Source organism: Hemitrygon akajei, chromosome 7 (assembly GCF_048418815.1).
Source record: "Hemitrygon akajei chromosome 7, sHemAka1.3, whole genome shotgun sequence".
Classification (NCBI taxonomy): domain Eukaryota; kingdom Metazoa; phylum Chordata; class Chondrichthyes; order Myliobatiformes; family Dasyatidae; genus Hemitrygon; species Hemitrygon akajei.
Genome location: NC_133130.1, coordinates 83,385,630 through 83,399,077, shown reverse-complemented (window position 1 = coordinate 83,399,077; position 13,448 = coordinate 83,385,630). Strand labels below are relative to the sequence as shown.

The window sequence follows — 13,448 nt, the reverse complement described above, 5'->3', positions numbered from 1 at the left end:
TCACAAGGAGTAAAAATCTTTACGTAATGTCTCCGTCTAAATGTGCAATGTGTAGTAATTTATAATAAACATTATGCCCAGAAAAAAACATAGGACAGTCAACATAGATAGATAGGTAGGCATCCATTAGTCTCGAGAGACCATGGATATGCGCCTTGGAAAGTTTCCAGGACGCAGGCCTGGACAGGGTTGTATGGGAGACCAGCAGCTGCCCATGCTGCAGTTATATTTAAGATGTGTGCATTGCTGGTAAGACAACTCTGGACTGTTCCTGTGAAGCTGGTGATCAGCTACTGCACAGAACCACTTTACTGCAGTAGGCGGCCAGTGGCATAGTGGTATCAGCACTGGACTTCGAGGCGAGGGTTCAAATCCAGCTGCCTCCTTGCACACTTACCGTGCTGGATTGAGTGTCGAGCTAGCAACTCAGTCTCGGAAAAAACAGACGAATGCTAAGGAGACAGCAAAAGGTGCTGCCTGATGCGCCACAAAATATGAATAGGAACAACAAACTATTTCATTGCAAATTAAAGCCCACTGTATTTTTGGGAAGGAAGTTTCAGTAGTAAAGGAGGAATGGCTGTTACTTTTCCTGGTCAGGATGGTAGGGGCTTTGAAGTTGAAGCAGTACGTGGTTGTGTTCCTGTTCTCTCGCTGCCCCTGATGTCACAGGTTTACAACTTGCTGCTGAGCAACCTTTAACAAGATGCAACTGTCCAACTTCCAGCAGGGCAGTGGAGCAGCAGTTAGCACTGCTGGTTCACAGCCCACAGCTTCAGGCAAACAAGGCTCCATCTTAGCTTCCTGTGCTGCCCCGTGGAGTTTGCATGTTCTCCAGCATCCATGTACAGTACTGTGTAAAAGTCTTTGGCACGTACACCTAGCTATTATACCTAAGACTTTTGCACAGAACTGTATTTGTCAACATGGAGCAGACAGCGAGTTTGTAAATCTGGCGGGAACAAAGGATATTGGGAATGACAAGGGTAGAGTGCCACAAGAGGGGTGTGGGACAGGTGGCAAAGAAGGAATGCCAGGGTTGGGGGGGGTGGGAGCACTGTGCAGGTGCAGACACACCCATCCCTGAGACACCAGGAAAAGTCATTTAACTCCAAACAATTTGTTTACTGATCATTACAGAATGTCTCTCTGGTGCTTCCCACTTCCCTCCCTCTCCCTTCCCCTTTTCCCAAAAGATACATCTATCTTTAGCATGGGACAGTCCACATAATGGTTTTGTGCCCTGCCAATGCAATACTCTAGTAGACAACTGTGCTTATGTGGGAGGAAGCCTAGAGATAGTGAAGGCTGGGAAAGTTCAAGGACAGTCACAGAAATATTTATAATGACACAGAGAGAAGCCATTCAGCTCATTGGATCCATGTTAACTCCCAAGAGAATCCCATTCCATCTCTCATTTCCCTGCAATTCTTCCTCACATATGCTCATCAACTCCTGTTTTATTCTTTTGCCATTGACCTACACCAAGGGTAATTTACAATCGCCGTTTAACCTACCAGCAGGTTTTGGGAGTGTGGGAGGAAACCGGAGCACCCAGTGGAAACCTACAGTACGGTGCAAATATCTGAGGGAACTATATACAGTCAGTGTGCCTAAGACTTTCAATGAGTTCTATAGGTTTACACTGGTGCAACGGTTAATTGGAAGATATTGGTAGCCAAGTCCGAACAAATCTTCCCCTGCCTTGAGTTCCAGTGCCACAAGGCTGGCGCAGCCATTAACAAAGGCGAGAGCTCAGCGCCACTGATGAAAGGAGAAACTAAACTGATGTCCTGTCTAAAGCAACACAAACAAAGTGCTGGAGAAACTCAGCAGGTCAGGCAGCATCTTCGGAAACGGATAGACAGCCGACGTTGCAGGCTGAGAGCTTTCTTCAGGACCATTTCAGGTGTAAGGGAGCTTTAGCTAACAGGATTGGAATGGCAGAATGGAATGGAATGGTACTTGCTGCCCATCCAACTACAGCTTTTGCTCAACCATTGTAATCAAGGGTCCTGGTAGAGGACTTTGTCCAATAGTGCAAGCTGAATCATCTGTAGCTCAACATCAGTAAGAGAAAGAGGAAAGTGATGGACTTGAGGAAGACTAAGCCTGCACAGCTCCCCGCTAGTATTGATGGTGAGGACGTGGATGTGATGAGGACCTACAAGTACTTGGGGGTGCATCTGGATGACAGACTGGAACAGCAACACAGATGCTGTGTACAAGAAGGGCCAGAGATGCCTCTACTTCCTGAGGAGACTGAGGTCCTTTGGAGGCTCTCCTTCACATATTCTACCAGTCTGTTGTCACCAGTACAATCTTCTACGCAGGACAATGGCATCAACACGGGTGATACTATCAGGCTCAATAAACTGAGTAGACAGGCTGGCTCTGTTATAGGAGTCAAACTGGACACACTGGAGACTGTGGAGGAACAAAGGACCCTATGGAATATATGGAATATACTGGCAATTCTGGACAATGTTTCTCACCCTCTGCATCCCACCTTGGCTGAACAGGGGAGCACTTTTAGTAATAAACTAAGACAACTGCACTGCTCCAAAGAGTGCCATATGAGTTCAATCTTACCCTCGGCCATTAGGCTCTATAATGAGTCAACCTATAGCCGGGGAAGTGATTACCCTCTCCTGTTAGACTGTTTAAAATAGCTTATTTTTATTTATTCTTCTTACTTCTCTTCTAACATTGTACATCTGTGAACTTGTAATGCTACTTTGACACTGTAACTTCCTTTGGGATCAATAAAGTATCTATTTATCCATGTATCAATTAGCCACACCAGTCATGTGCTCATTCTGAGCTCATCCTATTGGTTGATTGGCTCCAGTCACTTGTCAACAAAGAATAAAAATACTGCAAGGGCTTGACAAAACCAGCTCCTCACAACAGCTGTATTCTTCAAACTTTTTAACCTCAAAACAGACATATATGGGACATCAGGATTTAAGTATCATTTCAACTAATAAATAAAAGGAACAATTTGTTCCTAAACCACAGTTCGTACAGATTTAAGGTAGATAAAACATGGAGTTCAGTTTGAGATATAGCAACTAACCACAATAAATTTCCAGACAATCTCTCTGGCACGTAATAAACTTAATGAAGTTAATGGACATACAGTTCTCACAAACACAGCAATATGGTGATACTGTACATCTGTCTCAGTCTTCAAGTCAATGACAACTATTTTAATGAGAAAGTGAAAATAGGATCCAATTAACATATTTAAATGACACTATCTACCAAGGATGTTATTCTTGATACAAACAATTTACAAAGGACAGCACTGGGAAAACTCATTTTCTAATTAACCAACTAATTTAAATTAGGAATTTCAGCTTAGCACCTCTCTGCAAGGCTCTGTATCACAGAAAGCATGGGAATTATCCCTGGAGTCCTGGCAAATATTTATCCCTCAATTATTAAACACCAAACTATATTTTCTGGTCATTAGCACATTGATTTGATCACTGGGGCATGCCGTGTGCAAACTGGCAGTCATGTTTCCTGCAGCTGCAAAGACCTGGCTTCAAATCTCCGACGCTCCCTGGGTGGAGTTTGCACATACCGCAGGTTTCCTCCCTCCTATGTGCCAAAGACAACACAGATTGTACGCTATGTGCCCCAAGTGTTGCTTGGCAGCGGGAGAATTGGGAGTGGAGTTGACGGGAATGTGAGAAAAGAAGTGACGCTGGTGTAGCTGTGTGAGGGATACCCGATAATTGGCACCGACGAGGTGGACTGAGAGGCTGTTTTTTTGTCGCAATGACTTTATCACAAAACTACTCCTTGGGTTGCAGAATATTATGAATCAACCCAATGCCGTGAAGGACACATCTTCTATATTTATAACACCGGCTCTTTCACAGACATCTGAAATTAAGTCTAATTAATGTACATTGTTAATCATTAGTGTCACTTTGGAGCTCTCAATCGCCGGAATGATCTCAGTCTTCCCTTCCTGCACTCTTCCTCCTTGCTATAAATGACTTGAGTCAAGCTGCGATTACAATAATCTATTGACCAGCAATGCAAACCTCCCTCATAAAGAAACAGCAGCTTTGAAAGACTCCTCTCACCTCCCCCCCTATTAATTATACACAGGCGTCATTTCTACCAGGTAGAAACGAATAGAAATAAACATAAAATACACACATATTATCTGAATAATAATTTCGAAATTGGAGTACTGTGCAGACGCAACAGGATCGTTCCCGCGCAAGTTCAACAAAGATTTTCAATGGAGTACCCAGTCTCTATAAAAGAGAAGTTTTTTTTAGCATGTCACACTAGACAGTCAGCCATTCTTGTCTGGCGTGTGGTGTCAGGACTGGTCTCCTTTTGGATTAACCAGGTCATGATATGAATGTTCCTGGTTCGACCCTTGTATTTTTTACGAGGCCGAGTGGCTAGGTCGACGCTCAACCCGGCACAGATGGAAAGCATGCCCGGGGGTGGCCCAACTTGGATTCAAACTCGGGAGCCTTCACTCTGGAGTCTGGCGCTGATGCCACTGCGCCACAAAAGAGAGGTACCGCCAAGCGGAGTGGTCGTCAGCGGAGGCAGAGTAGTAAGGCTTTGGCTCAAACAGGGTTTCGGCTTGAACAGGCAGAGGCACATTGAGCGTGCAAGATCATTCCTTATTTAAATCTTGAGAGAATAGGAGGTATGCCTACAGAGCTGGGTGCCAGATGTGGGATTTTCAGGAGACTCCCAGTCTCCCCGATGGCCACGTCTACACCAGGCGTATCAAAACACAGCCCCTCAGAGACTATTAGGGAACTGGAGCTGCAGCTCGATGACCTTCGGCTTGTTAGGGAAAGTGAAGTACTGATAGACAGGAGCTAAAGGGAGATAGTCACCCCAAGGCTGCAGGAGACAGATAAATGGGTGACTGTCTGGAGAGGGAAGGGGGAACATCAGAGAGTGGAGGGCACCTCTGAGGCCGTCCCTCTCAACAATAAGTACTCTATTCTGAGTACTGTTTGGGGTGGGGGGGGAAACTACCTGGGGGAAGCAACAACATCCGTGCCTCTAGCACAGAGTCTGGCCCTGTGGCTCATAAGATTAGGGAACTGAAGAGGATGCCAGCAGTAACGGGGAACTCTATAGTCAGGGGGACAGATATGCAATTCTGTGAACATGAAAAGGAAACACGAATGGTAGTTTGCCTCCCAGGGTCCAGGGTCTGAGAAGTTTCTGGATGTGTGAGCAGCCAGAAGTCACGGTACGAATTGGTACCAATGATGTAGGAAGAAAAATGGAGGCGGCCTTGGGGAAAAAAAAGAATATAGGGAGTTAGGAAGGAAGGTGAGCAGCAAAACCTCAAAGGTAGTAATCTCAGGATTGCTGCCTGAGCCACGAAGCAGTGAGCATAGAAATAGAATGAGATGGCAGATAAATGCATGGGTCAAGGATTCAGATTTCTGGATAATTGGGGCAGGTGGGACCTGTACAAAAGGGATGGGTTGCACTTGAATCCGAGGGAGACCAAAATTCTTCCAGGCAGATTTAATAGCACTGTCGGAAGTGCTTTGAACTAATATGGCAGGGGGATTGGAACCAGTATGATAGAGCGGAGAATGAGCCTGCGGGTTTACAAGTAGATGATGGATGTAACGTGAATGTAAGGAAGGACAAGCCAATGATTGGGTACAAATGCTGACAGAGCAAAGATTTCGATTGTACCACAGAAGCAAAATTCATAGAAGGCCATAGTTGGGAGCTTAACATCAAAGGATATACACTGTATCGAAAGGACAGGCATGAAGACATAGGCGCTGGTGTGGCTCTGTTGGTAAGAGATGGAATTACATCTTTAGAAAGAGCAGACATAGGGTCAGAAATTGTTGAATCGTTGTGGGTGAGGTTAAGAAATTGCAAGGGTTGAAAAAAAAACCTTAATGCGATCATATTTAGGCCTCCAAACAGTAGCCAAGATGTGGGGTTGAGATTGAAAAGGGAGCTGGAAAAGGCATGTAATGACACGATTGTAATGGGGGACCAATACGCAAGGGGAATTGGGAAAATCACGTAGGTGTTGGATTGCAAGAGAGGGAATTTCTTGAATAACTACAAAACGGCTCTTAAGAGCAGCTTGTGATTGAGCTTACTCGGGGAAAGGTCATCTAAGATTTGGTGTTACATAATAACCCAGATCTTATTCGGGAGCTTAACGTAAAGGAACCCTTAGTAGGCAACGTCCATAATATGATTGAATTCATACTGCAGTCTGAGATGGAGAAGGATAACTCACATATATCAGTATCGCAATGGAATACAGAGGCATGAGAGAGGAGCTTGCTCAACAGCAGAGCAGTGATGGCTGAAGTTTCTGGGAATAGTTCATAAGGCACAAGAGAGATATGTCCCACAGAGGAAGAAGTTTTCAAATGGTAGGGGTTGGCAACTGTGGCTGAGAAAGGAAGTTAAGGACTGCATAAAAGCCAAGGAAAGGGCATTTAAGGTAGCAAAAGTGAGTGAGAAGTTGGATGATTAGGAAGCTTTTAAAATCCAGCAAAAGGCAACTAAAAAAGCTACAAGAAGGAAAAAGATGGAATATGAGGACAGACTAGCCAGTAATATAAAGTAGGATACCAAAAGTTTTTCAGTTATATAGAGTAAAAGGGAGATGAGAGTTGATATTGGACCACTGGAAAATGATGCTGGTGAGGTAGCAATGGGGGACAAAGAAATGGCAGATGAACTGTACCTGTCTTCACTGTGGAAAACACACCAGTGTGCCAGAGGTCTGTGAGTGTCAAGGAGCAGGAGTGAATGCTTATGCTATTACAAAGGAAAAAGTTCAAAGGTCTTAAGGTGGATGAGTCACCTGGGCCAGACAGACTACATCCCAGAGTTCTGGAAGAGGTTTCTGGAGAGATATGGATGCTTTGGTCACGACCTTTCAAGAATCACTTGATTCTGGCATGGTCCCAGAGGACCAAAAAGTTGCAAATGTCGCTCCACTCTTTCAAGAAGGAGACAAGCCAAAAGAAAGGAAATTATAGGGCAGTTTGCCTAACCTCAGTGGTTGGGAAAAGGTCAGAGTCCATTATTAAGGAAGAGGTATTGAGTTACTTGGAGAATGATGATAAAATAAGTCAAAGTCAGCATAGTTTCTGTAAAGGGAAATCTTGCCTGACAAATACGTTAAAATTCTTTGAGGAAGTAACAAATAGAGTGGATAAAGGAGAGGTAGTAGGTGTCATTTACTTGAATTTTCAGAAGGTGGTTGATAAAGTGCCACATATGAGGCTACTTAACAGGATAAAAATCCTATGACGTTACAGAAAAGATACTGGCATGGATAGAGGAATGGCTGACAGACAAGTGGCAACGAGGGGATAAAAGGGGTCTTTTTTGGTTGGCTGCCGGTGACTACTGGTATTCCTCAAGGGTCAGTTTTGGGACTGCTGCTTTTTACATTGTTTGTCACTGATTTTTATAATGGAATTGATGGCTTTGTGGCAAAGTTTGCGGATGATATGAAGACAGGTGGAGGGGTAGGGATTGCTGAGGAAACAATGCAATTGTGGCAGGACTTAGACAAATTGGAAGAATGGGCAGATGAAATACAGTGTTGGGAAATGTATGATAATGGAGTTTGGTAAAATGAACAATAGTGCGGACTATTACATAAAGGGGAGAAGGTTCAAATATCAGAGGTGCAGAGGGGCTTGAGAGTCCTTATGCAAGACTCCTAGAATGTTAATTTATAGGTTGAGTCTTTGGTAAATGTAATGTTGGCATTTATTTTAAAGGGAATAGAATATAAAAGCAAGGAGATAATGCTGAGTCTTTATAAGACACTAGTCAAGCCACACTTGGGGTATTGTCAAGTTTTGGGCCCCATATCTCAGAAAGGGTGTGCTGTCATTGGAGGGAGTCCAGAGGAGGTTCACAAGGATAATTCCAGGAATGAAGGGGTTAACATATGAGGAGCATTTGGAGGCTTTAGGCCTATACTCACTGGAATTTAGAAGAATGTGGGATAATCTCATTGAAACCCACTAAATGCTGAAAGGACTAGATAGGATGTTTCTATGGTGGGGGTAGCCAGAACTAGAGGGCACAGCCTCAAAATTGAGGGACAACCCTTTAGAACAGAGGTAAGGAGGATTTTTTTTTTAAGCCATAGAATAGCAAGTCTGTGGAATGCTCTGCGGTGGAGGCCAAGACCGTGGGTATATTCAAGGCGGAAGTTGATAGTTTTCTGAATAGTCAAAAGGCAAGTGTGTGGAGTTGAGTGGGATCTCAGATCAACCATGATGGAATGGCGGAGCAGACTCAATGGGCTGAATGGCCTAATTCTGTTCCTATGTCTTATAGTCTTAAAATCAGAGACAATACTTGAATTAAATATTACATACAGAGAATGCTGAGGCTGCACTATTACATAATGTTGTGGTTTAACATTCTGTTTACCTTGCACTAAATAATTGACAATGTTAGGAAGATATGGTAAGAAATTAAATATGATGCATATTATAGGTTCAAGAATGCATTAAAAAAATTATGGAGATATGAAGGGCTTCTATCAGCGTACCTGGCTCCCGAGTGACATCTACCTTTCCCACATGGATGCCAAGTTCCTCACAGGATTTTCCAAGGTCTTCCCAATCAGCCTGGATTTGCTTGCAGGCTGGACACCACGGAGCATGGCTGCAGAGTGAAAGGAAAGCAAAACAGTTCACAAGCGGAATTTTTTTAAGAACAAAAATCCAATGTCAAGGGTCATACAGCGTGCGGTTCTTCCGCTCATCTTGTCCAGGCCCACTGTGTTGCTCGACAAGCTAATCTAACCTGCCTGTATTTGGCCCCACAGCCCTTTGAGCACTTCCTGACCATGTACTTACCTAGATGGTGGTTGAATGCTGCTAATGTGCCCACCTCAACCACTATTTCTGGCAGCTCATTTCAAAGACACTTCAATCCTTTGTGTAAAGAAACTGCTTCTTCTCCCCCCGCCCCACCATGTCATTTTTAAATCTCTCACCTCTGATCTTAAACCTCTTCCCTCTTGTTTTTAGCATCTCCTTCCTGGGAAAAAGATTAAGTGCTTCCACCCTGTCTGTCTGTGCACCTCTATTCCTTGGAACACAGGAGACTGATGAAGCCCTAGTCTTTATAACTATATAACTTTATAACTCAGCCTCCTCGGCAGGATTAAAGAGAAAAGCAAAATCCTTAAAAAAGATGTGTCAAAGGTGAACGAACAGGAAGGAGCTGCAAGTATTGAGGACACACTGTCCACAATTCAAAACCCACAGTTAGAAGGTGACATGCTTCAAAGAGAAATTAAAGCGATAAAAAATTGCTGAGAATAAATTTAATATGCTTTGCAATCACATTAGCTCCTTATCTGAATCCCAGATCTGAGAATTAGTATGTAATTTACTTAGTCGGTTACTTGATAACCATGTGCCTTTTGGTGCTTCTATAGAGAGAAGATAAGATCTGCACCAGTAGAAATGACTAAAAGTAAATCCTTGCCAAGATACTTAGTAAGCCCAAACCTGACCAAACCCCAAGTAGGATAAAGAAAAAATGATTAGAACATTTCCTCTTTAAAAAGCTGCTCACCACAAGGTTAATACTTAAATCTCCAACTGTGCTTTTGATTAATGTTCCAGTCTATTCTGTACCTTTCAATTTCCTCTCCTCTCTGATGATTCACCTGCTACTCCTCTTGGCTGATACTTAACGTGACAGTCGTCTAACAGGGGACGCAACTGGAAATAATTTCCATGCTTTCTGACTGGGGTACATCAGAGACAAAGCTTTACTGCTGCTCATGACCAAAGTATGTGCAGCATATGGGGAGGGAGGTACACGTTGGAAAATCCTGACGATGCAGCACGTGTACAAGCTCCACCAACCATCTTGTTCAAGCTGACAACACACGAGGACTGCAGAAGACTGGTAACCTTACAAGAGAAACTAGCCTATGACCAAAGAACGATGCATTACTGAGGAACTCCTCGAAGCACCGAATTGCACCTTGGCTACAGGAGGTAGATGACCTTCAACTACATTCAACAAGAGGAATCACCTAGCTCAGCCATATCTCAGTAGTTCTCTAACACTGCAACCAATCAAGATCCCTCTGATTCACTGGCCTGCTCGTGATCTTCTGTGCTTCAAATGCTAGAAGTTACACCCACACCAAGCACTCTGGATTCCCAAATCAGGACAATGACCATTCCTCATGACTTTCAATAACAGAAAAACAGAAAGAAATCTTCCATCAGCACCAGCATCTGATGGAAATGTTAAGTTTAAATTATTTATTTAGCAAACCTGAATTACTGACAGATAAAAACATTAATGGATTGCGTGCAAGAATTAATACACTGAATATATTTATATGTAGAGTAGTTAACCCAGAGTAAGGCGGCACAACTGTGCAGTCCATAAGAATGCATCTCTCCAGCACTCTGATCTGAAACCTGACAACGGACAAAGCAGAAGACAGATTTCAGAACAAAAGATATGCTGACAATTCACCAAAAACCATTGACCAAACTCTAGAATTCTATTCCGGAATCCCTCTACTTCTTTTCCATTCTTTAATACATTCTTTAAAATGTTTAATCCTGGTTAGGCTCTGGTCACCATGTCCTGGTGTCCCCTTAGGTATCCTGGTGCAGGATTTTGGATGCGGCGCACTAATCATCGTGGGACATTTTGCTAAATTAAAGGCCCTATAAAAACACAAATAGTTGTTTATCACTTCCAGCAATTGCGACAAAGAGGCTTTCACAACAAATCTTGGTAACCGCTGTTGGACCACAGCACATCAATCAAGTGAAATCACGATCATTCATTCAGAACAGTACGCGAAGCAATTTCTCACAAACAATATTACTTTAAGCCATATGCATGAAGCTAACTCAATAATATCGTGGGCATGCTTAAAATTCATTGTCAGCCAATGCTGAGGAGTGCATTTAAATTGGACAAAGTTTGAAAATATACACCTACTTATACTCATATTTATGCTCATACTCAAGGTTCTGGAGATTATACAAGAGAAAATTGCTTCTGCTTAAAAACACAAGTTCATTTTTCTACACAGTTTCACATAGAAATTTTAATGAGTAACATATAAAAATTGCATAAATAAGTTTTAAAAGGTTAAATTGGAATAGATTTACAGCTTCTGTGTTGTCAAGCACCAATTTTAAGTGAATATAGTTGTGAGCAGACAAATAACTGCAACTATTGGATTATTCACTTCAATGAATTTCTGAAAGGCACCATTATTTAAAGCCTGTTATGCCTGGTAGTTTATGGGCATGGAATAATTGCCCATAAAAGTAGTGATATTATGTTAAAAAGTACAATTTTGCTGGAATAATATCCTGAAATAAAGCCACCCCTACTTCAGAAGTTACATTTTTGTAATGGTGAAACACAGTCATGCTTCACGCAACAAACTACTCTTCCATGGAAGTCTGAGTCATTAAGAGCAACATTATAGAGTCAGACACCATAGTCAAGGAACAGTTTTTCACAGCAGTTACAGCCACATTGAGGAAAATGGACTCTGAACTGGTTCAATAATCAAGAATACAACAACTGTGCCGGACTTCCAACAAAGAATTGGCAAGTCACTGCCCATTTCTCATGGAATTATGCAAAAATGTAGGTATAATAAGCCTAAACACAAGATTCTACAGATGTTGGGAATCCAGAATAACACACACAAAATGCTGGAGGAACTCAGCGGGTCAGGCAGCATTTACGGAAAGGAATAAAGAGTCAATGTTTCAGATTGAGACCCTTCATCAGGACTATAATAATCCTGAACTTTTGGCAGATATAAATTTAATTGAATATGTGCAAGCATTGGAATATATCCTACGCAGTTTCTTCAGTACACTACATGGTCAGCACAAGGTTGTGGGCCGAAGGGCCTGTAACATGCTGTAGATTTCTAAAGTTCTATATTGACAAAAGTCACAGCTAAACAAAACTACGGTACATTTGACCCTCACTTTACAGGAGGTTGCATTCCTAGAAAATAGACTATATCACAATTTTATAACATGAAACCATGTCATCTGCGCATGCTTAAGAAGCCTGAGTTGACAAAAACAAATTCTGCAATTATTTATTTAGTTTTTGTTCACGTAAATTCCGGGAGAATTTTATTCCATTTCTCATATTTTTGGATAGTGACGTGAATGACAGCAACAACATGCACAATGAGAAGGAACAAGTATTCAATTCATACAAAGACCTGCACTGAACAGTTGCATCAAATGCCTCGTACATAGTTCCATGTACTTCATTCCATCAACTACATTGGGTGGGATGTCCAAAAGTGCCCCAACTACACCAATTCAAACCCTACTGCCTTCACCAACTCAAAGCATCTGTGAAAAAGCTGCATACAAACCCATGGGCCTACAAGGCATCCTTCATTTCAGTAAATTTCAATTCTGAAAACAAAAAGTTCAAAACCAGATTTGAAATCCTACTTATTCCACTAATGAGGCACTGTGTGGCCGTGTAATGTATTAACAATTTCATTGCCTCCAATAAAGTTTGGTAATGTATAACCACATGTACATGTGCTAAAATCCTGATGAAGGGTCTCGGCCTTCTGTTTATTCATCTCATTAGATGTTGCCTGACCTGCTGAGTTCCTCCAGCGCTTTGTATGTTCCGCATGAAAATACTACATCCGCACACTGTATACTTTTATTTTTGAACAATAAACAGTCAATTTTCCTTTGCCCAATTTTATTACTTGGTGGTATAAAAGCTACAGCAGATTACATGCCACAACATCACCAACATTCTTTTCTTTAAAAAAAAGCTTTCTTAAAATACCCAGATAGTATGCTAACTCAAAATTTACAGTAATTTAAGGAACAGCTATCCAAAAAGAAAACTGTTGTGGCTTGTTTTTAATGAAAACCCTCAAAGCAACAGCAGTCCTGTAATTGCACAAATTATGCCGGGCTAATTTTAATGTGGAAAATTGGAAGGAAAGTAAGCCAGCCTTTTAGGTCTAAGACAAGTAACCACTACTCAGCGCAGATCCCTAGCATGCAAAATAAAAAGTTTATTGAAGTCAGCTACAGCAGATTTATCTGCTCCTTCATTCTGAAATCATATTTATTCCATTAACAAAACACTGTGTTGCTACATTAAGTATTACAATTTCACTGCCTCCAGCAAACTTTGGTAAAGTATAAGCAAATGTAAAAATGCAGGCATCCACATAAAACCACCTAGTTATTTTTAGTTGCAATATGAACTTTCAACTGATTTACTCCCCCACCCCTCCCCCCAAAGACAGTGCTAGACAGACAGCCTGCAGTATGCACGAGCTGAGATCAGCTACATCTAATAACCAACAACTAAACTGGCCCTTCCATGTTTCCACAACTCAAAGTTACTCAACAACA

At 42.1% G+C, this 13,448-nt stretch overlaps 1 protein-coding gene across 1 annotated transcript in view; it reads right to left on the bottom strand.

Annotated features, from left to right (window-relative positions):
• Positions 1 to 13,448, bottom strand: part of tmx4 (thioredoxin-related transmembrane protein 4) — a 70,544-nt gene that overhangs the window by 23,409 nt on the left and 33,687 nt on the right. Inside the window, exon 2 of the mRNA XM_073051323.1 lies at positions 8,573 to 8,688. Coding sequence (XP_072907424.1) covers positions 8,573 to 8,688 — 116 coding nt within the window. The remainder of the gene's footprint in view (positions 1 to 8,572; positions 8,689 to 13,448) is intronic.